Source organism: Python bivittatus, unplaced genomic scaffold (assembly GCF_059951505.1).
Source record: "Python bivittatus isolate LINGU-HERP-01145 unplaced genomic scaffold, Pbiv_v1 ctg000350_np1212, whole genome shotgun sequence".
NCBI classification, from domain to species: domain Eukaryota; kingdom Metazoa; phylum Chordata; class Lepidosauria; order Squamata; family Pythonidae; genus Python; species Python bivittatus.
In genome coordinates this window covers 2500891-2522605 of record NW_028277074.1, presented here as the reverse complement: position 1 = coordinate 2522605, position 21715 = coordinate 2500891, and the positions used below count along the sequence as shown (strand labels likewise).

Below are 21715 nucleotides of genomic sequence, written 5' to 3'. Positions count from 1 at the left end.
ACATTCAGTTGCTTTAACTTTTTAACATGTTTTAAAGCAAGTGGACTTACATCCTGTTGAGAAAAACAGAAGTATTTGTGCAAGGGAAACAGCTGTCAAATAAATTGGAAAATATTTTGCCCCATCTCTAAACAGAGAATGATTGCTTTCAACCTTTATAAGGGTATAATTAAAGAAGTCCTTGAAACCTTTCATTACATATTTTTCTCTTTAGTTTTTACACTAATATCAAGAGCTTCCACACTATGGGGATATTTTTCATTATTTTTAGGGTTGTAGGATAGACAGTATGTTTCTTAGATCTTGCATTTTGCTTCTGAAGCATATTCCCCTGCCTTTTCCTATTTTTCAAGCATACTGAAGTGAATATCACGTTAATTATTGCACAGCATTCGTAAGAGGTCAACCAAAGCAAATGGTTATATGCAGTTCAAAAGGCATGCATTTTTCAGTCTTCATCAATGGCCATTAAGACCTCAATGGAACCTGAGCAGTAAACTAAAATAAAAATAATTTTAAAATACTTGTTAATATTAAAACAGAATCTCATAAACTTGCCATATTTCATCAATTTTGCTTAAGAAATCATGCACAAATGTCCAAATCTCATGCAATCTCATAAGATGTTAAGACACATTTTAGAGGGAAGTCAATTTTTAAATCTAATATCAATTCAAAAACTCTGTCTCCACACTTTAGTCCAGGATGTACCCACTCAGTCCCCAGTATGCTATATGACCAAAATATATGGCCAAGCATATGATAAAAATGTTACGAAAGAGCAGCAGACTCTAACTTGTTTCTATGGTATTTTAAATCTATTATTATACAGGGTGGAACATGTCCTATTGACGCCTCCCCGCACTTTGAGGGGAAATAAAATAACATTATCAGTCTTGTGTACCATGCATATTGACTAAGTAAGGTACGCCACTGATTTTACAATCTTAGGCAACAAAATGACCTGGGTTTGTATTACTTTGCAGGCTACATAGAATAGATTAGCCTCTAGTGACTTAAATGAGTAATGCAAAACTAAAACCAAGACCATTTTTATGTCTGTCAGTACTCTTTAATGATTAAATGATTTACAATAGTTAGGTAGGGCTATAGTTCTTGGATGCAAACATCCAGAAAACTACTAGATGGCAGCAAATAGATACAGAAAGCTCTGTGTTTCCATCAAATCACAATACAGAGCAAGACTTGGCAGCCCAGAGCTGGTAGCCTAAAGTTAGAGCTTAACTACATGACACTTGTAAACCACTCTTGGTTTGAAAATTGAAAACCATCTATGGTTTTCACCCCTACACATGCCTAATATGTTCACAGTAGTTTGATACTAGAGTTTTTTCTAATTCAAGCATGTGCAATAGACCAAGGTATTTTTAAAAAGGAAAACTGTAAACTGTATATTAAGTAGAGGTAAACTGGAACCTGGGACTAATACTTTTTCCCATATCGTACCTGTGCTTTAATCTGGACAAGCCCAATTTGCCTTTTCAAATATCAAATGCAGCCATTCTGTGAACAGCCACGTAGTGTATCAGCTTTATCAGGCCTAGAAGTTTCAGAATTTAAACTTCCAACATATCCGTAGCAGGAGACTAAACTAGATTGTGCCTATAATTATCAGCGTGCTTTTCTTTCTCCAATTCTCTCTTTCTGTTCTTCTGACACTAATTAGTTATTCAATGCAATGTGTACTTTATCTGTTAAGTTATAGGATGTTGAAAAGACAAGTTCTTCAGAGCAAATAAACTGCTACTATATCTGGCACATACATTTGACCTTTTGTTTAACTGGCTGCCATTTTTTCACCAGCTTCCAAAATAAAAGACAACGGGAACAATTCCAAGCAAAGAAGTCCTTGTCTTGCAAGGCTCACTCAATTAAGTGGGAACAAGTCAAGGTAATTGTATCTGGTGAAGTATTCAGTTATTACATCATAAAATGAAATGTAGAGTGAAAGTCCACTTATATCTATCAATATTTCATTTTTAATACATACATTTATTTCTGATATATTCTTGGTAATTATTCCTTCCTACTTTAAAATGTTTCACAGATTTAAAAAAATAATCATAGATAACTTAAAAGGAGTTTTTCTCTAGATATGGGAACTACTCAATGTGCTCAAACTAATAAGTTTTCAGAGTTTTTTTAAATGACAAAGAATATTGTACTATCTTAAATAGTTAGACCTTAAAAATATTAAGTATATTAATCTTAGGTAAATTAAGAGAGAACAGTAATAATGGCAATGAAACAATGCACTTGTAGTTATGAACTGTACAGAGGTTGGCCTAAGTTTATATTTAAAATATACTGATTTTGAAAATAAATACCATTTAATCCAAAGCAGTAATATTCTCTAATTGAAGTAATACGTATAACTATAACTCATAGATTTTAGGTGGGAGACATGTTTTACATATCCTATCGCTACAAAACAACAGTGTCATCAACTTTTTTTTTTCCTGAAGTGCTGGATCCCTGCAGGATATAATTTGTGGCTTGTAAATACCTGGTCATTTTGTCAGAACACACAAGTTGAAGCACTGTAAAAGTCTTTCAATTTCCTACACCGTATTGATGGTTTCATTGCACTGCATAGATTTTAAAGCAGGATGTGAGTTGACCAATTTTTGTGCCATGGTAAACATTGATACACATAAAACATCAAGCACTTGAATTGTAAACTACTGCAACAGCTGTACACACAATAAGTAACTTTAAGGGAAATATTAGACATGGTAATAGCAAACACTGTTAAAAATTAACTGGAAAAAATAGATTACCAGCCTCTCCATTTCCTGTTCTTTAAGCCTTTCTTCTCTCTGTCTCCTGTGGTAGTCCATTAGGTCATCTCTTCCAGAAACAGAACTAATGCTGTTCTTTCTCTCTCGAATGGAAGGAGTCTGCCTAAGGCTTTCCAAATCTGTTTCATCGAACTCCATGGAGCTATTGGAAACTCTCCTTCTCACAGGGAACACTCTCTCAGGATCCAAAGGAATAAACGAATTACTAGGGCTTGTCCCTGGCACTCCAACCCTATCAAAGTCATCAGGTGCATATGAGGATGTGGAGGCCAGAAGCATTTTTCTAGCTATCCGGGGGCTTGCAGGAACACTGAGAGTTGAATTTACATAGGAATTCACTTCAGGTACAAAGTTTGAATATGGCAATACTCCTGGGGTACAAGAAGAAAAATTAAGGTAATTGTCAGTATCCAGTATATTTTGAGGTAGAAGGTCTTTTTCAATAGTCTTCTTTCTTTTGGAATTTCCAGTAGAGTTTCTTGGGGGTAAACTCAGTGGTGTGAGTTGGCTTTCTGCTGATTTGTAAAGTCTGGGTAATGACCGACTATAAACTCCCATATGACTCAGTGAACCACCTGGATATTTTTTGGTTCTATACCCTTGAGCTTCCATTGCTGGGTCCTTCTGTTTAGCTGACCTGGCCTGAACTGACATGATGTCGTGTACGTTCATTTTCCTGCTTTGTTTTGGACTGGAGGGCATACTGGCAGCTCCAGAGCTGCTGACTGGTGAAATAATTATATCATTTCCTGAATTCCCATTCCACATTGCAAGAGATCCAGAGTTTTTCCACCCATCCAACACTCCTGGGAAATAGACGCTATCATGAGATTTATTCTTCTGGCTGTACTTTGAATAGGGAAATTTATCCAGATGTCCAAACTGTTTTTCATTTTCTCTGGCAGCATAAATATCCAAGTCGTTCTTTCCTAGGCTGTACCCACTTAAAGATGAGAACGTGCCTGAAATGGGGCCCATATGCTTTAGAGAAACATTTTTGTCTGAATGATAAGAGTTCTCACAAGCCAAAGGTTTGATTCCTTGAATTTTGGAAACAGATGGCATACTTTTAACACTAGATGCAGGGCTCAATTTAGGTGCCAGAGGTTGGGAGAGAGTTAAATAAGAACCAGAGTAGTCTTCATTTCTTTTTAATTTCAGACTTGATGAATATTTTTTCTGGCTGAGTCTGTCCATTATATGCTGAAGATCAGTTTCAAGAGAATTCATAACTACCTCCTTTCCTAAACTGGTGTTTTGTAATTCCACCTGGTTTTGCATATGACCATACTCTTCTAACATCTTGTTTGAATCTGAAAATAATGAAGAATGAGAAGAGGAGAAAAAGAGTTTTAACAAGTGAATTATTCATTTTTTGGCTTGCATAAATTTACAATTCATATTTCATAAAACCTGAATTCCACAACAACTTTCTAGCAACACTGATTACAGTATATATAGTGATGAGTAATTTTAGAAACTATTTTCAAATCACTTGATAAAAAATTATTACTCTTTTAAACAGCTATCTTATACAAAAAGAATCAAGATAGACTTACATCAAACCTGTGCCAGATGAGACCCCACAAATCAATGATGTTAGTGGTTCACCAGAGACAAATTTCTTTATTAGCTATTTATCTTAGCTACCTGAAAAGAAAGAAAAGAAATGAATGGAGGGGGGAAAGGTCAAGATTCTTACTGCCATTACAAATGGGTGATAGATTGTATTTGGGTCAGAGGCAGACGTGGCCTGATATAGCCCTTCCAGCTTCAGTAATAATTTCTTTATTCATTAAGTTAAGTGAATCCTTGCCACTTAAATTTGTTCTTATAATGTTGTCCCTCATTTGGCCTCCCAACAAGAAATGGGTGGACATTAAATTAGCGGGGATATAATATTCAGTCACATAGCCTTGTCAAATACTTCGCTTTCACTGGCAAACCTTGCTCTACTTTATATATTTGTACCCTTTCAACCACAACCATCATTCATGTTATATGAAATCCTGAAAAATAAGAGTTCAGTACTGTGGAAGTAATGCTGACAAATAGCTTTTATATTTCATATTTTACTTCAGTGCATGTTGTATTATTTTTACTCCAATTTATAAATGGATGTAACTGAAGGGAAGGGGTGAGATGTTTCAGTGTGCCATCTCTTTTATGCAACTAGAAGGAGAGAATTCCTGAAAAGAGTGAGTATTGCTTTCTAATCTCTGTCCCTGTTCCAAATCTCTTTGGATTCATTGGGAGATTCTATCAATGTAGCTTTACAATAAAATAGAAATAGCTTATCTGGTTGTGGTTCCTATCTGGTTTACCCTGCAAGGCCGACATCAATCTTGCAAGTCTGGAAGTACAATTCTTCCACCCCTCCTCTTCCAGTCTCCTTTACAGCCCGAGAACTAAGGAGGTCTCTTCTGAGTCTCTTGTCCCACCCACCATCTAGCTGCAGCCTATGCTGTCTCTTATCTGACCATTCCCATGGCAGCATCTCTTCACCTAGTCTCCCAAGGTCTTTCTCATATACCACTACAATTGTTTCTACATTTGTTCCAAAGTTAAATTAAGCTGTTCAAAGCAGATTTTGAGCATCTACAAATCTGGTTCTGGTTAAATATATGGAATCATAAAGAGGTTTTAGAGGAGGGAGCAATAATCCTGCTCACTATTGTCTATTTTGATTAGCAGCAGCTCTCTAACTCATCCAGAGACTGAAACATTAGCATGTCTTCCCAATGTAATTCCAAGAGTTATCTCACTATTTTGTGTTTATGTACAATACTTTGGTTAACTAGTCTATGACTTCAATGGAGAGAAAAGAATAGGGGGAATTTATTTATTTATTTGTTTGTTTGTTTATTTATTAATTCATTCATTCCATTTGTATACCAGTGAATCAATAAAGACTCATAGTAGTTTATAGCAGTCCAAAAAAACATACAACCAATTAAAACATCCATAGTAAGTAAAAAAAAAAAATCCATCGTAAGCATCATTAAAATATAAACCAATATTGAATCATCCTCATCCTCATCATCCTCATCACCACCATCATCATCACAAGCAAAATACAAGACAAAAATGGAACATAACAGCTGGCTGACTACTCTTATTTTTTTTTTCATCTAAAAAAATAATACAACATGCACTGAAGTAAAATATGAAATATAACAGTGCTAATTTTACTTAGCCACATTATTTTTAAATAAAAATGATGCCGTATTTATGATATTTTCTTGCTAAATATGTTTTCTGATATGGTTTTACTTGCATTTCCAGGTTAATACAAACATAACAGCTTGTTTTGGTAAGAAGATCTTTCCAAGCTGTAGGTCAACCAGAGTTGAAATTGATTAACTTTCACTGAAGAGTAGGTATTTCATATGTTGGTAAACAAGTACTTGCTAATTAAAGTTAGACTGAAACAATGTATTTACTGTCTTGTTGGTTTCTTAAAACAACCAGAAAACTAGAGATTCAACATTACTTGAGAGGCCAGCAAACCAAAATTTATCTTGTGTAGAATATATTCAAACAATGAACCCTATAGATACCCTTAAAGTTTTATAGACGAATAAGTTATTTTGATCATAGCAGATCTTAATGAGGAGATAGCATGCATAGCCTAGACTAACTTGAACTGCATCATAATTAGTAAATAGCTCCAGGTCATTAAATGCTAAAGAAGCATTCCCATAAGTTATGAATTGCATACCTGTTATAAGACTGTGGTAAGCAAGATTATTTCTATTTGACATCATGTTGTTGCTCGCCAGAAGGGAAGGATGATTACAGCCAAGTTAGATCAAAACAAGTAAATTCTGACACCTGTAAACAACCCATAAATGATAAGCTGATAATAAACAATACTTTGAAATATCATGAAAAACTAATTATTGATTAAAACATTGTAGTTTGCTTTCCAAACTAAAAAGGTTTACAATTCACATACAGTATGTTTAAAATCCAAAAATAGGCAAAAGAACCAAAGCAAAAAAATCTCCAATGCAAGAAACAGTAAATGAAAAGGGGAAACAACCAACAATTTAAGCAGTGCAGGATGGCAAATGTTACAGAAAGAGATAAGTAATAGAATAAATACGCTTTTCAGTGTTCTTACAGTATAGAATACATCACTGAAATGTAAAAAGTTTAAAATGTTATCTGTTTGTGTATATCAATCATCTCAGTTTTAATAAAAGTCAAATCCACTTGGCCATTCCTTTGCATTTTCTCTTGGGTTTTCTTTATTGATATAGACAGCTCTTCCTTCAATTAGAAAACATACGGGGTGACAGAAGCCTCTCAGTATCATGGCCTCTAGTTATAACTAGACAACATGTGACCCATTGGGTCATTGTTTCAAAGGTATTTCCTTACCTAAACAGAGAAACAGAATGACCAAGGGCAAAAAAACAGTGGAAGCAGGAGCGACTTCCGAACTGACTTTCCTTGTGGGAAACTGGCAGGGAGCCCTGTAAATGACGATCCTGTAACTGCAGCTGACTGCAGCAGCCCCTTGGGTCATCATCTCAGAGATATTTCCTTACCTAAACAGACTTATGAAAATTAGGGGCCTTAATGCTTTTAATTACTTATTTATCATTATAAAGAGTATGCTTGAATTATTTGCATTTTTTTTGTACTTTGGATTTTTTTTAAATGGGAAAATGGATTTGACCTTTGTAAACTAAATGACAATCTGATTTTAAACTTGATATAGTATTGATTATAACTATCCCCTCTCCTGTATCCAAAATATTTCCCATCCAGCTTTTGACTTTTCCTTTCTGCACATCTGATTTTCTCTTCTGCTGTACATACAGAGGTATAAAGTGGTATGGGTGTATGATCTGAATTCATCAAGGCCTCACAATCCAGAATATGTGATCAGGCAAAACTTTAAATATAACACAGAAATGAAAGGAAGAGACTGAAATAGCAAGTGCAGACCCACACAGAGATAGACACATGTAAGTTAAATTGTTTTTGAAATGTTACTTGTTTTATTCATTTGCATTAAAATTAAATGTGTACATTAACCCCCCCCCCAAAACCAAAGGGAGTAATTTGTCAAATGTTTCTAATTAAATTCTATTGTAGAATCAAAACCTTTTTTTAAAAAAAAACATCCTGCTTTATACCTCCAAAAGAGAGTTTTTAAGTGACTTATAAAATATTAGAAGGATATATAATAACCAATTCAGTGGAGAAAAAATATATTAAATTTGCAGATTTGAACATAGGATTTTGGGCACAGTATTAGTGACATATTTGAAAACTATGTTCATTATACTTAGAGTTTAAATCCTGAATAGTAGACATAAACTGCTAGAATTCATACAAACTGTTTCTACAAACGCTGTCTGTATGGTCTAATACACTGTAAGCACTTTTCCTTAAATTCCATCAAATTCAGTGGAATCCACAGCTGAATATTTATTTATCTTACTTATTAAAAACATTTTTATCATTCATACTGATTTTTACTGGATTCCTGGAATGGCTTAATCTATACATCCCTTTTTAAAGAAAAATTGTTTGATTTCTACCTTTTTCAGTTCCTCTGACTGAAAAAAAATGACTGTTTAGGGTAGAGCAATTGAAAAACATGAAGGTTAAAACATTAATTTTCCAGTTAAAACATTAATTTTCAGTTTTAATATTTGTTTTCTTAATAATTGTTATAAATATGTAGTATATGTTATTAAATGCCATTCCCTTTCTTTCTGACACACACACTCACTTGTGTTGTAAATCATATTTGTATTCTGCCCTTGAGGTTGGCTTGGTGTGATATGTAGATATCAAGGAGGGGGGTGATATGCTGCAGGGGGGCTGCAAGGGGGAAGCGCAAGAAGAGTCAAGTAAGAAGCACAAGGGTGCTGCAGCGGGGTAAGGGAGACCCTGGCAGGCCACACACGAGTTGGTGGAGAGGGGTGCTGTGGTACATTCGGGGAAAGAGGGTGTGGGGTGCGTGTGAGCCCAGGAAGGTCAGCAAGAAGGGTGTTGGTATGTATGTGCAGGCGCAGGGAGACCCGGGAAGGAGGATGCTGGTGGGTGTGTGCATGTGTGTGTGGGAGTGTAGGAAGGCTGAGGGAAGAGGGCGCAGGGCATATGCAAGCACAGAGGGGCCCAGAAAGGAGGGTGCTGGTGGGTGTGTACGTGTTTCCAAGGGCAGGGAGGCCCCGAAAGGAGCTACAACCTTCCTTGCTGGCTTCCCCATTGACTTTCCTTGGAAGCTGGCAGGGAGTGTTGGAAATGACGGTCATGTGACCATGGCGGAGCACAGTGGTGCAGCAGCACTGTGGCACTTAAGCAGCCACAACTTTGCCAAATTTCAATCCCACAGGTGTAATGGGCCCCATATTTTGGACACATTCTGTAAGTTAGCCCATTTGAGGTACCTTGGTGTCAGGTTCAGGCCAAGAACAACAGCGAGACAGTCCAGAACAGTTTAGCTCCTTTATTAGCATATACAGCATCTTGCCAGACTAAATCTATACCACCACAACAATAACTATAACCATGAGGCCCTAGGGAGGGGCCAGTCTCATTCTCTTGGCTTTCCCACACTCCGGCTGGGGACTGAGGTGCTTCCTCTGGAATGTCTCCCCCCCTCCTGGCAACCTTGAAGCTCCATTCCAGAACCTTCCCCACTCATGCCTTCCATCACACTTGGTTCAAAAACGGTTGCCCTATGATGTACTTCGCCCAACTGAAGGTTAGAAACAATCAGACACAAGAGTTTCAGTAGTATATAGATGGAATTCAACTTGCATCTGCAACAACCAACATGTTCAGTGACTACCTGGCTCTGGATGAAAAAAAAAATTAATAGTCCAATTCATCTGGAAGGATCACAGTGAAGAAGACTAATTACAGATACATATTACTAGCCTGTGGTTACAACCTTATATTCACTTAATTAGGACCAAGACCAAGTGAATTCTGTAGGGCTTACTTTAGAGGAAGTAAAGGTACAAGGACTGCACTCCCATCTTCTTCATTTTATTATGCAGTGTTGGAGTGTGCTTTTCACCAAAGATTATTAAATGAACTCCCCTTTTTGTTATGTGTGTTCAACTATTTTGTCTGCTGCACTGAGAATATATGTGGTAGCTAAAACAGACATAAATAATTGAAAGTATAGCAAATGCTAAAAGATATGTTCATATTCTTCTTTAAATAGGTTCATAAGTCTGTACAACAGTTAGTCTAAACATATGTCTGCTCCTACATGTTAGTAGAAGTTAGTAGAAAACAGGACAAAGTTTAAATCCCATATTGTCGAAGGCTTTCACGGCCGGCATACGATGGCTGGTGTGGGTCTTCCGGGCTGTGTGGCCGTGTTCTTGAAGTTTTGTTTCCTAATGTTTCGCCAGCACCTGTGACCAGCATCTTCAGAGTGCAGGAGCACAGACAGGAGCAGTTCTCTCTGTGCCCAGGGTGATGTGACCCTTTTGTGGGTATTTATAGAGATCTGAGGGGGGGGGGACAACAATTCAATAGAAGAAAAAACCGTGCCTAATCCCCAGGAAGATACACACAGATACTGACACCAAAACAAGCAGCCACTCAGTAACTCAACCCCCCCTACACACCCCCAATCCCCCCCTTTCCCCCCCCCCCCCAGATCTCTATAAATACCCACAAAAGGGTCACATCACCCTGGGCACAGAGAGAACTGCTCCTGTCTGTGCTCCTGCACTCTGAAGATGCCGGTCACAGGTGCTGGCGAAACGTTAGGAAACAAAACTTCAAGAACACGGCCACACAGCCCGGAAGACCCACACCAGCCATTTAAATCCCATAGTTTCACAAACATTCATCAGAACAACTGTATCAGCCAAATTTGTACAAAAGGTACTAAGATAATCATTTGCATTTGTAGTTTCTAAGAAAATTACATTAAAAGGAACAAAAAGTTTTAAACCAAGCATAATGTCTTATTTTTAAGGCAATAAGAAAAAAAATTAAGCTCTACCAATATGTAAGCAATAAAATCAGCCACAAGCCAAAAAAAAGCAGCAAATATCAGCCAGCTTTTTGTGCAACACTTAACAGGGATTGTATACATATTATACAATTATTATAAATGACAGAGAATCTGTTTCAGCTCAAAAGAGGAACTAGGCCAGCATGCTGTGAGGTGAGATGCCACCAATAAAGGGCTCATAAATGCAAATAGCCCCTTTACGTTTTCTCAAGTCACACTGTATTCACTTTCATGCACAGAAACATACCCTTTACTCACAACAGCTAAATTATTTCAAAGCCTGAGGTGATAATACAAGGAAGAAACAGAACACTGAAAAGTGAAAGGTGAACCATTTTCTCCCTAACAGTGACCCCAATCCCCCAGCCTGTTCTCCCATTTGGCAACAAGTCTTTTAAAAATCTTCCAACACTCCTTCAGGCTTTAAAATTGAGGAAAAGTTGCTCTCTCTGCTTAGTTAGTAACCTCACATTTTTCTGAGGATGGGATGCAGCAAATATGAGAAGGGGAAGCCTGTGGGCTACAAGAGCTTCATGCCTGTTGTATATCACAATGAAGCAAGAGAAAGGAAAATAACAACCCAAGTCTCTCTCTCAAGTTTTCATACAGCCCTAAACCTAACTTTTCTTTTCCTGTCCAGCTAACTGCACAATTGCAAGCATTTCATATGAATTCTAAATTATGATTAATTTTAATTATAGTTAGGCAGTTTCATAAACTATTGCTAATTGGTTTGCTAGTGCTTCCATTAACCAGAATTAAGTTTAAACAGTTTACGAGGGTTGAAATGGTACAGAAAGCTGTGTTTAGTTAAATATCACTTATTCCATCCTTAAAAGTCTGCCAGTCTGCCAATCAATATACAATGTAGGCAATTCTAATCAACCATGATGGTTTGACTCTCTTCATATCCTATGTATCTCTATGGAGACAAGCTTAAATAACATTATAGAGACACCTCATTTCATAGAAATAAGTCCATCTGAAATCAACAGGACTTACTGCTAAGGGAAAAACCCCTTGCAAAGTGTTATCAAGATATTAATATTAAAATGGGCATAAAAATAATGGCAATTGATTGTTTCCCTCAATATTGGTTTTGCAATAAATTTAACTGCATTTAATAACAGGACTCTGAAAAAAAATCCAGACAATCATTAATTGGAAGCAAAGGATTATAGTTTTCTATATCTCTTGGCTGCCATCTAGTAGTCTTCTGGAGTCTGCAGACAAGAATGGGTAGCCCTTTTATGGCTAAGTCATCTCCTTTCCAACACAGAACACTGTTCATTTTAGACAGGACTGTTATACAGTACACCGGAGAGCATTCAGAAGTTTGCCAATGCTGATGGGGTAACAAACTAGGTTAAAAATGACTCACTGTTTCTATATAGACCAAAAGAAGATGCATTAAAAATTCTAAATGTGCCACCCATCATAAGTAGATTGAAAGATTCCTTTCAGTGTAAATAGTTCTTAATGCTGAAAATAACCATAGTAGCTAATGTTGCTGAAAACTCACTTTTCTGTCTTGTTCTTCAGAAGGACTCTCTTTTCAGGTTCAATACTTCTTACAGTGAAAGTTTACCTGTCACTTTAACTTTTCAAAAAGCCTAAACAAAATGCTGTACCGTTTTGCACCAATGTTTTCCTTTGATTGACATGAGCTTTCAACAAAATATTGCTTTTTAATAAGATCTCAATTACTGCCTTCATTTAGGACATATTTGGCAGATTTCAATTCCACCACTTTCTCTTGACATATAAATGGAAAATCATCACAGTATTTAGACACATTTCTATAGTGGCATAGGATGGAAATAACTACAAGTGGTCCTCACTTAACAACCACTAGTTCAGGGACCATTTAAACTTGCAATGGGACTGAACAAATGGTACTTACGACTGGTCCTCAAAGTTCCAGCTATCGCAGCATCGCAATTGTGATGTGGGCACTTAGCACCTGGCTCACGATTACAACATCGCAGTGTCCCGGCAGGATGTCCTCACTTAACTAACCATGGTGATTTGCTTAATGACAGCAACCAAGAAGTGCTGGAACTGCTGTCACTAAGTGATGTGGTCACATGACATTGCATTTTACAACTATGTCACTTAACGATGAAATTCCACTCCCAATTGCCATCATTAATCAAGGGCTACGTGTGTATAAATAGTAGGTTTGCATTCAAATTTGCAGGATGTTCTGTTCAATTCTGTCCCATATCAGTTCTATCAGCTTCTATTCACTTAGGATTTCATTAAAACATACAATTTGAGCAGTGGTGTCTATCTATAAGAGTGTGTGTGTGTGTGTGTGTTAGTAATTGTCTACAACAGGTTACATTATTTTACATAGAAATAGCTCTTGTATATATCTCAAAATAATAGGGAGGGGGAGAAAGGGAATACTATATCAACATAAGCTGTAGGACTATGAATTTAAGAGGAAAATAGTTCAATAGTTTAATATAATTATTAGGGAAAGGAAGGCTGCTGTTGCAAATACCTCATGGGTTGAGGAAATGTATTATCACTGATAGGCCTAGCAAATTAAAAATTAATGTTAGTACCGTGAGAATTAGGTGATGTCTTATAATAATAAAGTTAATAGCAGTTAGAAATTGAATATGAGTATTCCTCATTTAGCGACTGCCTCGGACAGTGACTGTTCACAGTTACGACAGTGATGAAAAAGTAACTTTGTGACCAATGCCCACATTTACAACCCTCACAGCATCTCTCAGTCACATATTTGCCATTATAGTCAGTTAGTATGTGTTGTCCTGTGCTTGACCTGTTTTTTTCTCCGCTGTCCCCTGCAGAGCAGAAAGATGGCTAAATAAGCATCTCTTCCTGAAGAGCTGCTTTTATCTACAGTGCAGCAGGGCCCTAAAAAGTGCTAACTGGAAGCTAACAAACTCAGCTTTAAGATCTTAATTAGTTGGTCAGACCCGCTGGGAGCACCTGCTCCTGAAATTGACAAGACCCTTACACTAAAGGCTTTTGTGTGCCTAGACTGGGAGCAAACAGCCCTTGCTAGCACATTCCTTTCTATGTGTATTCCCCATTTGTGCCTGCTTACTCTCTTGTAATCTCTCCCTCTCCAATGAATGTAAGTACAAACATTAATTCTCTTTTTGCTAGTCATCCCAATGCCCGGGGTGAGCATTTCAAAGGATGGGAGAGTGAGGAAAAAAGGCTATAAGATTTGCCTTTTACCAGTTTCTTTATGAGTCAAGTTTTTGAAACCTTTCCTGCCATTTCAGCTCACCTGACTGTTTGATGCTGTAAAGCAAAGGAAAGCTGAAGTAAAACTGTGAGCACAGTTGCAGTCACTTCATTTTTCACTTAGCAACTGCTTTGCTTAACAACTGAGTCATCAGTCCTAATTGTGGTCGCTAAATGAGGACTAAAAACATAATTTATTACATACATCCAATTATGAATGACTACTCTTTTATCCATTTCTCATTTTTTTTCTTTATTCTCTTTATACTATTATTTTTTTTACAAGTATATGCCAATTTATAAAAATGTTACTATGCTGGATAACAGATTTCAGAAATGAAGCAAAACAACACAAAGATAAAACAAGAAAAAATATTAACTGAAATGCAAACATTTAAATATAAACGCTTGTGATAGAAAAGTAGCCAGTACTTGCATATTAAGTTTTTTGTTAGTTGTTTAGTCTATCTCTAAAGGGAACTGTCTTAAAGATGAAAGGGTAACTGATAATACAGAAACTTACTGGAACTAAATTTCTAGCCCTTTATGTTAAGTTACATTTTCGATATTTAGATTTATTGAGAAAACTAACACTGATTAAGAGGTGTGTTGTTGAATTTCACAATAAGTTTAGAGCAGAGGTTGGCAACCTTCTTTCACATGTTTCTAAGTGGATGGTGGGCTGCTCTCTCCCTCTCCCTCAGGGCAAACCACAGAAATGTGTTTCTTTCTTAAGGGAAAGAAAGTAAGGCATGGCCTATGGCGAAATTAGGGTGTGCTCCACAGACTCTTGGGACACCTCTTCTGGTTGGGGAAAGAAATGCTTATGGATGGAGGAGGAAGACATCTCAGTAACCAAAGGCACACTATAAACACATAAGGTGTCAGTCTGGGATTACTGGCAACTTCACTAACTGGTAGCCAGTTAGTCCAACCAATTTCATACTATTTTTATTGTGAGAATAAATCAGAAGAGACCCAACACATATGGCACTTTTAGTTTACACAGGAAATGCAATATGTAAAGTGAAGTGTAGTAATAAAAACTTGATCTTCCAGATTCAAAATTCATGTATTCCACTGCAACATAAAAAATGCTGATTATTTCCTTCAAGCTCTATCTGTATATATCATACCTGGATGGTCACTGGAAAGAATGGAGAGTTATGTGACCCACATATTCTTGGCAACTGAAGCTAACCAATTAGTCACTTAAGGTCAAAACATTATTCTACATAATCCATGCTATACATCAATGTTTCTCAACCTTGGCAATTCTGCGAGTTGAAGTCCACAATATTAAAATTGCCAAGGCTGAGAAACACTGCTATAGAAAATAAATATATCAGTCCATTTTATGACTGTGTATGGTTGTACAAAAGGTTTATTCTGAAGACAGCATGGAAAGTAGCAGGCTGCAGTTTCTCCTATCCTTCCCTTCAAAATAAACTGGACCAAATCCATTTATCACTTCATACCACTGGGCTGGAAACACTACTCAGAGACTAAATTTGACCAATGTACTTTGCTTATCTCTAACTTAGAAAGACCAGTGTTTTTTCAAAGCAGTAATAATTGATAAAACATACACACATACAAACTACTATGAACACACAGCAGAGTAATGTGTCTGCATTCCTAAAAAAAAGACTTTTGCTGTTTAAGCAAAAAAGTTTGTGAATTGGACCTTGTTCCCTACAGGAATGCTACAAACCATTTTATAAGACTCATTTCTAACTTGAGGCATGTTGTGTGTTGGCAACTGAAAGGTGCCTCAGTCCTGTGCAGGCAGAAGATGCCAACCATGTACTGGTGGAAAAAATCCTTGACCCATGCAAGTATGCAAACTGACTTAAGGCACTCTTCTCCAGTCAGACAATACAATATGGATATTCTGGGAGTGCTGGTGCCAACATATCTGGAAAAAACTAGGCTGGGGAGCAATGTACTAGAGAATAATGTAGATCCTTACTTCTATGATTATAGGATTTCAAAAAGAGGAGACAACTGGCATTCACACACAGCCATGTATCTGTTTCCCACCCACTTAGTGGCACAATAGTTAAAATATGAGATGGGAGGGGAGGAGGCAAGATTTCTACTGTAGTTCTTACCGCCCCTGCTTTTTTTGTACTGGAATGGTTAAATGACTATTGCCACATTTTCATTTACTTTGCCAGTTAATATTTCTAAAAATCTCTATTTTCATGTTTCAGATCTAGGATCATAATTAATCCTTCCTTCTCCCCAAAGCATTGACCGATTATTTTTATTTCTATTAAATAACTTGCAGTTTGACTTTACATATATTTACCTAAAGAGAATCCCACTGAGTCCAGTGGGGCTTGTCTTCATGTGTGCGTGTGCGCCTTCAAGTCATTTTTTGACTCCTGGAGACTGCTTGGACTAGTCCCTGCAGTTTTCTTGGTTTGCTATTGCCTTCTTCCCAGGGCTGAGAAAGAGCGACTAGCCCAAGGTCACCCAGTTGGCTTTGTGCCTAAGACAGGACTAGAACGCACAGTCGGTTTCTAGCCTGATGCCTTAATCACTAAACCAAACTGTCTTTTTACGTAAGTATGCTTTTATTGCATATTGGCAAATATGATCGTGTCCAAGATAACCATAAGACTATGTTTATTTCATAGCCTCATATGACTCAGCTGAAGGCTTTTAATCAGAATCAGAACAACAGTTTTTCCATACATCAGTAAAATCTCATTAGTGATAGAACAGGAAGGACCATTACAGGGTGCTCAATCTACACACTCAAGAAAGTCTCATATGCAACTCTAAGTATTACAACTCCAGAACAATGTATGCATGGGCGTGAGTATATTTAGAGAGTATGCTACTCTTAATTGTTCACAACCACATTGTCTTGAAAAGTACATTTATTTTTAAAACAAGATTTGTATTCCCATCCTATCTCACTTACACCAGTTATAAAACCAATATCAAAATAATATTTAAGAAGCCTGTAAAACTTTAAGATAATCCAGTGATATTCCTAACATTGTTTTTATCATCCAAATAAGTCCGTGATAAAGGCTAGCTTGGATAGAAAAGCATTATATTAAGCAAACGTGGCACTCTTTCAGATGTCATGTAGAATGCATCTTTGAACCTCCTGCATGCTATCTTTTAATGTTGGATATAAACGGAAAAACAGCAAATCTTATTTTATTTTTCCAGCCAACCTAGGAATAATATTCCCATTACAGCTGCAATAAATTTTTTTAAAGTACTTAAGCATAACATCAGATGCGAAAATATTCACAATTTCATCTGAAAGGCTGATATGAATGAAGGACACAGATGTACTATAAGAAGTTTTAGATATTACTATATCTATATTAATGGCAGGAAAACATGCTGATTCCCAGTCACAAATGTCTACTCCTTGAAATGTATGAAACTCTGAGAGCATTGTCAAATATGTTGCTGAAAGAATTTGTAACATTTATTTCCTTTATCAGTAGGGCATTTGTATATAAAATAGGCTCCCAGTGTCTCTGGCATTGACTACTGAACAAGGATCTGCCTCCCAAGCAATCTTGGGTCAACTTGCTGTCACCTTCTAAAGGCCTGACTCATGATAAGTTTTTCCTTGATTCAGAATATTTCTTTTAAGTCCCTCTCCCCCACCCACCCACATTTTGAAGGAATAGCTGCTAAATTTTTGATTTTAGAAAACTTCAGGAACTCATTCTAAGGAACAGGCACTCTCAACCTCCCACGTAGTTGTCTTAAAGTGGGGACAAGAATCAAGCTGGCATCAGAGCTCTGTAGTTTGCTTTGCATGGCTGTTAACACAGTTCTGCAAGGCAGTTAATTGTTATGTGTATATTCAAAGCTCTGCTCAGTACATGTGACCAGCATTACCAAATCAGTCACCTACAAAACACTGGTAGACTGGAACAATACTTAAGGGAATCTAAGTGACACAATAACAGCTTTCATATATAACTGCTGCTCTGTCCAGTACTTTGCAAAATACAGAATATTTTACCATTATTTCTATTCTACATACAGTGCTTTAGATGTTACTAAAGCAACTGTGGATAACATCAGTAATAAAGTGTTTGAAATGCCTCATACTTCTTTCTGTACTTCTTCCATAGAAATGTGCAAGTTATTTCAGCATGTCACCTGCACAAGTTTCCATTTAGAAAATGCAATAGCGAAGAAGAGGGCCAATAGCTCTTGTAAATCCATTTAGGGAAAGCACCCTGCAGTTTTAGACAGTGAGAAGGTTTAAAGCTCTGATCTTAGAATATATCTACTAGGCCAGATGCAGAGCCCCATTTTTATCCAACATGCTTAATGTCACTTATGGCGCCTTAAAGAATAACAGACTTATTACATTATAAAGATTTATGAGCTAGCTGGAATCATCCCGGCAGGCGCACTTTCAACAAATGACACAAGTTGGACTCAGGAGAAATGTAGGGTGCCTTCCTTAATGCTCCATGGGATAAAGAGGTCAGCATGGTAAGACTAGGTTAGGCCAATGGACCAAAGATTTCCAATTCACAGAGCTCCACAAAGATGTGAACAGACTTTTTGCTCCTCCAAATTATACTTCACTCACTGTGCCAAACAACTGCTTGGCAAGGTAGAGAAAAAGTGGTGGACTTGCAGAAGCGTATCACTGGAGAAAGTTAAACATTTTCCTTCCAGCAATGATCAAGAGAGATCTGGTTTCTTTCCTCCAAATTCCAGGATTAGGACAGCAATCTGTGTGCTGGGGGTTAGGTGGGAGGTGAGTCAGTGGGATTTCCCAGATTGCTTGCTGGCTATGGGCTGCTTACTGATGCTATTGAGAAATAAATAAATAGCATTTTATACAACTGATGAGTCTACAATAATGCCACAATAAGAGTAGAATCCTACTACTCATCTTTTGGCAATTTGAAAAGAATGGGGCTCCAGAGAGGTTAAAAGGAAGATTACTTCCTATTGTGGGACTTGAAGTAGTACAACACACTGCTATACAATACATTACTCTGTGATGCTATAAATTCATACACCACGCTACACCATAAACCAGTTTATAAATTATAGCAGCTAGGTTTATACAACACACTAAGACAAGTTGTCAAAAGTTTTATACCAGGCATAACTATAAAATTCCCAGCTCCACATTTCCAAGCAGACAGAAGATGCCTAAGAAGTATTTTATTGTAGAGAATTGGGAATCCACACATTCAAAAAGTTTTCTATACAGCAGCACATAGGAAATACATACAAACATATATGTGTGTGTATATATATGTCAGATCCAGGTTTCAATTCTTGGGCCGCCTCTTCTCACTTTTTTGAGTTAACAGACTTCTGCCTGTTCTTTTCCTTGAAGATCTCTGCCATCTGTTCCTTGTTTATAAATTTGCTCTCTCTGATGTAAGTACCAAGGGCTCCTACCTCACTAGCCTCAGCCCTTACAAAAGAGCACAGAAACCTATTATGGCTTAGAATAGGCCCAGCCTGAAACTGCTATCCTTTTAGCTATTAGGCAATATGCTTCTACCTCCTATTTCTTATCTTTCATACACTGCTTTTAACTGGTTTTGTAGAATGTTTTCATTGTTGGTTTTATTGTACACAGTCCAGAGTCACTTTGTGTGAGATGGGCGGCCATATAAATTTAACAAATAAATAAATAACACAATCAATGCATACATGCTTGCAGGGTTTCTCAACCTTAGCAACTCTTAAGTTGTGTGGACTTCATCTCCCAGAATTCCCCAGCCAGCTTGCTGGCTGGGGAATTCTGGGAGATGAAGTCCACACATCTTAGAGTTGCTAAGGTTAAGAAACCCTATGTGTTTGCATACAAATAGTAAATATGCATCTTCATTTGCTGGTTTCCTGTAGAGCAATGCCCTATGCTCTATTTTAAATTACACCAGCCACATCCCATTGGAAGACCTACTGTTGCTGTATTAAAAATCCCCAGAGGGAGAGGCAATGAAGTATAAAAAGCTTTGTTTAACCAAGTTATTTTTTCAAAGCACAGCTAATAGAGGAATACCTACCAAGTAAGGAATCCCTAGGGGGAAAAGTACTTAAAAATCAAATACTACCTGAGTGAGAGGAAATTGGTTAGTTGTGTTTTCATAAAATCTCTCTCAAGGCAAGTGCTAATCTCCTCAGTTCCGGGGGTCTAGCCAAGGCTTTTGCTTAGCACATGATTCCCAGCGGAGGGGAACAATTACACCAAGTCAGCAGTACAGTACTTCGACTTTAAACACCGGGTGCCCCACTTTACTCCGAAAGCCTGGAAGCCTAACCGAAGCAATCCCGCAGCAAACATGTGCGAAAGTGGGGAGCAAAAATAAAGCATCTCGGATTGCTGAAGAAAGGGACGGCAAGATTTAATCCATGGAAAGCGCCGCCCAGCTAAGCGTTCACCTCACTTCAGACAAAATAGGCTGCTGCTGAGAATAAAAGCAGAGGGGGAAAGAAGTGCGAAGATTTTGAGTTTTAAAATAGGAATGCTAGAGGGTAAATGGAGGGGGAGGAGGACAAATACGGGGGGGGGGGGATGTTAAACGTTTCCTCCCGGACGGGTTGTTTGGTTTCCGGACTCCGCGGGCGCAACCCTTCCTCAAGCGGTGCCCCCCCCCAAGACCCTCCCCTCGCTCGCGCGCACAGGACAAAAGCTGCCTGGGTCCCCGCGTCCATCCACACTCACCTCCTCGTCCTCCAGCTTTTTGCACATCCTTCCCTCCCGAGCCACTCCGGAGACTCGTTTTCCGACACTTGCTAAGCAGAGCCTTTCCTTCCTAGCCGGACAGGATCCAGCCCCCTCCTTCTCCTCCTCCAAGCTTAACCGAAGCAACAATCAGTCCCGCCCATTAGGGTACCCCACCTCCGTTTTCCAACAGAAGAACCAAGCCACCCCTCCCGCTCCTAGAATGGTTCATTCCCTTCGGGACAAGAGTTAGAAGGCAGGACCGAAGAGGCGATTAAAAAGGGGGAGAAAGAAATGGTCATTTCATGGCCGGTTTCTCGGAGATGTAAGGAGCTTTTAAAAGGGCTGTTCACCAGATCGCCCTGCATCCTTTTTATGTGCGCCTAACAGTGAGTTTGTGGCACCAAGGGAGCTAATATTGTGGCGTGCTTACATTAACTTCATCTTGCATCCAGTGCAAACCACTCCACGAAAATACAGCTGCGCTTTTATACCCGGTAGTGAGTTCGGCTAAACTTTTTCTGAGTATGAAAGAAAGAGGATTCTGCGTCTCCATGTTTAGCTTTGTAATGGGAATGCGCGTTTGGTCCGGTCAGCAGCGTTTCCTTCAGACCTCCTGGAAGGGACTTTAAAAGGGCAGCACCTCCTACGCCACAGGCTTCGTATCAGCCTCCGCTGGCACCTTCTGCTTACCCGATCGCTGGAGGGCGCATTACAGATAGAAAGCGACCTGCAGGCACAACTCCTGGCTGGTGATTAAAAAAAAAGAAAAATCCCCGCCAGAATTACTCTCCGGTGACATCATGCAAGCAGATCGCTCGAACAAATGCAGCCGGAGGCGGGGCGCAGGGTGCTACTTGCAGACTGACAAATTTATCCTATAAACTTTGGACCGATTTTCTGCAAAGGGCAGGCTAGGAGAACAACAGTTTTCCAACATGAGTCAGCTTCCTATCGCTCTGA

General features: G+C 38.1%; 1 protein-coding gene across 8 annotated transcripts in view; it reads right to left on the bottom strand.

Moving 5' to 3' along the window:
- Positions 1-20890, bottom strand: part of PHLDB2 (pleckstrin homology like domain family B member 2) — a 68046-nt gene extending 47156 nt beyond the window's left edge. For 7 of the 8 annotated variants that reach the window (XM_088144511.1, XM_025163825.2, XM_088144510.1 and 4 more), the window contains exons 1-4: positions 20753-20890; positions 6544-6656; positions 4382-4472; positions 2802-4135 (exon numbers count right to left, since the gene is read on the bottom strand). In XM_088144511.1, coding sequence (XP_088000637.1) covers positions 2802-4124 — 1323 coding nt within the window. In that variant the 5' untranslated portion in view covers positions 4125-4135; positions 4382-4472; positions 6544-6656; positions 20753-20890. Of the gene's footprint in view, positions 1-2801; positions 4136-4381; positions 4473-6543; positions 6657-20141; positions 20352-20752 lie in introns of those variants that run through there. The other variant, XM_088144509.1, reaches the window with a different exon arrangement.
- Between the last annotated feature and the right edge of the window lie 825 nt (positions 20891-21715).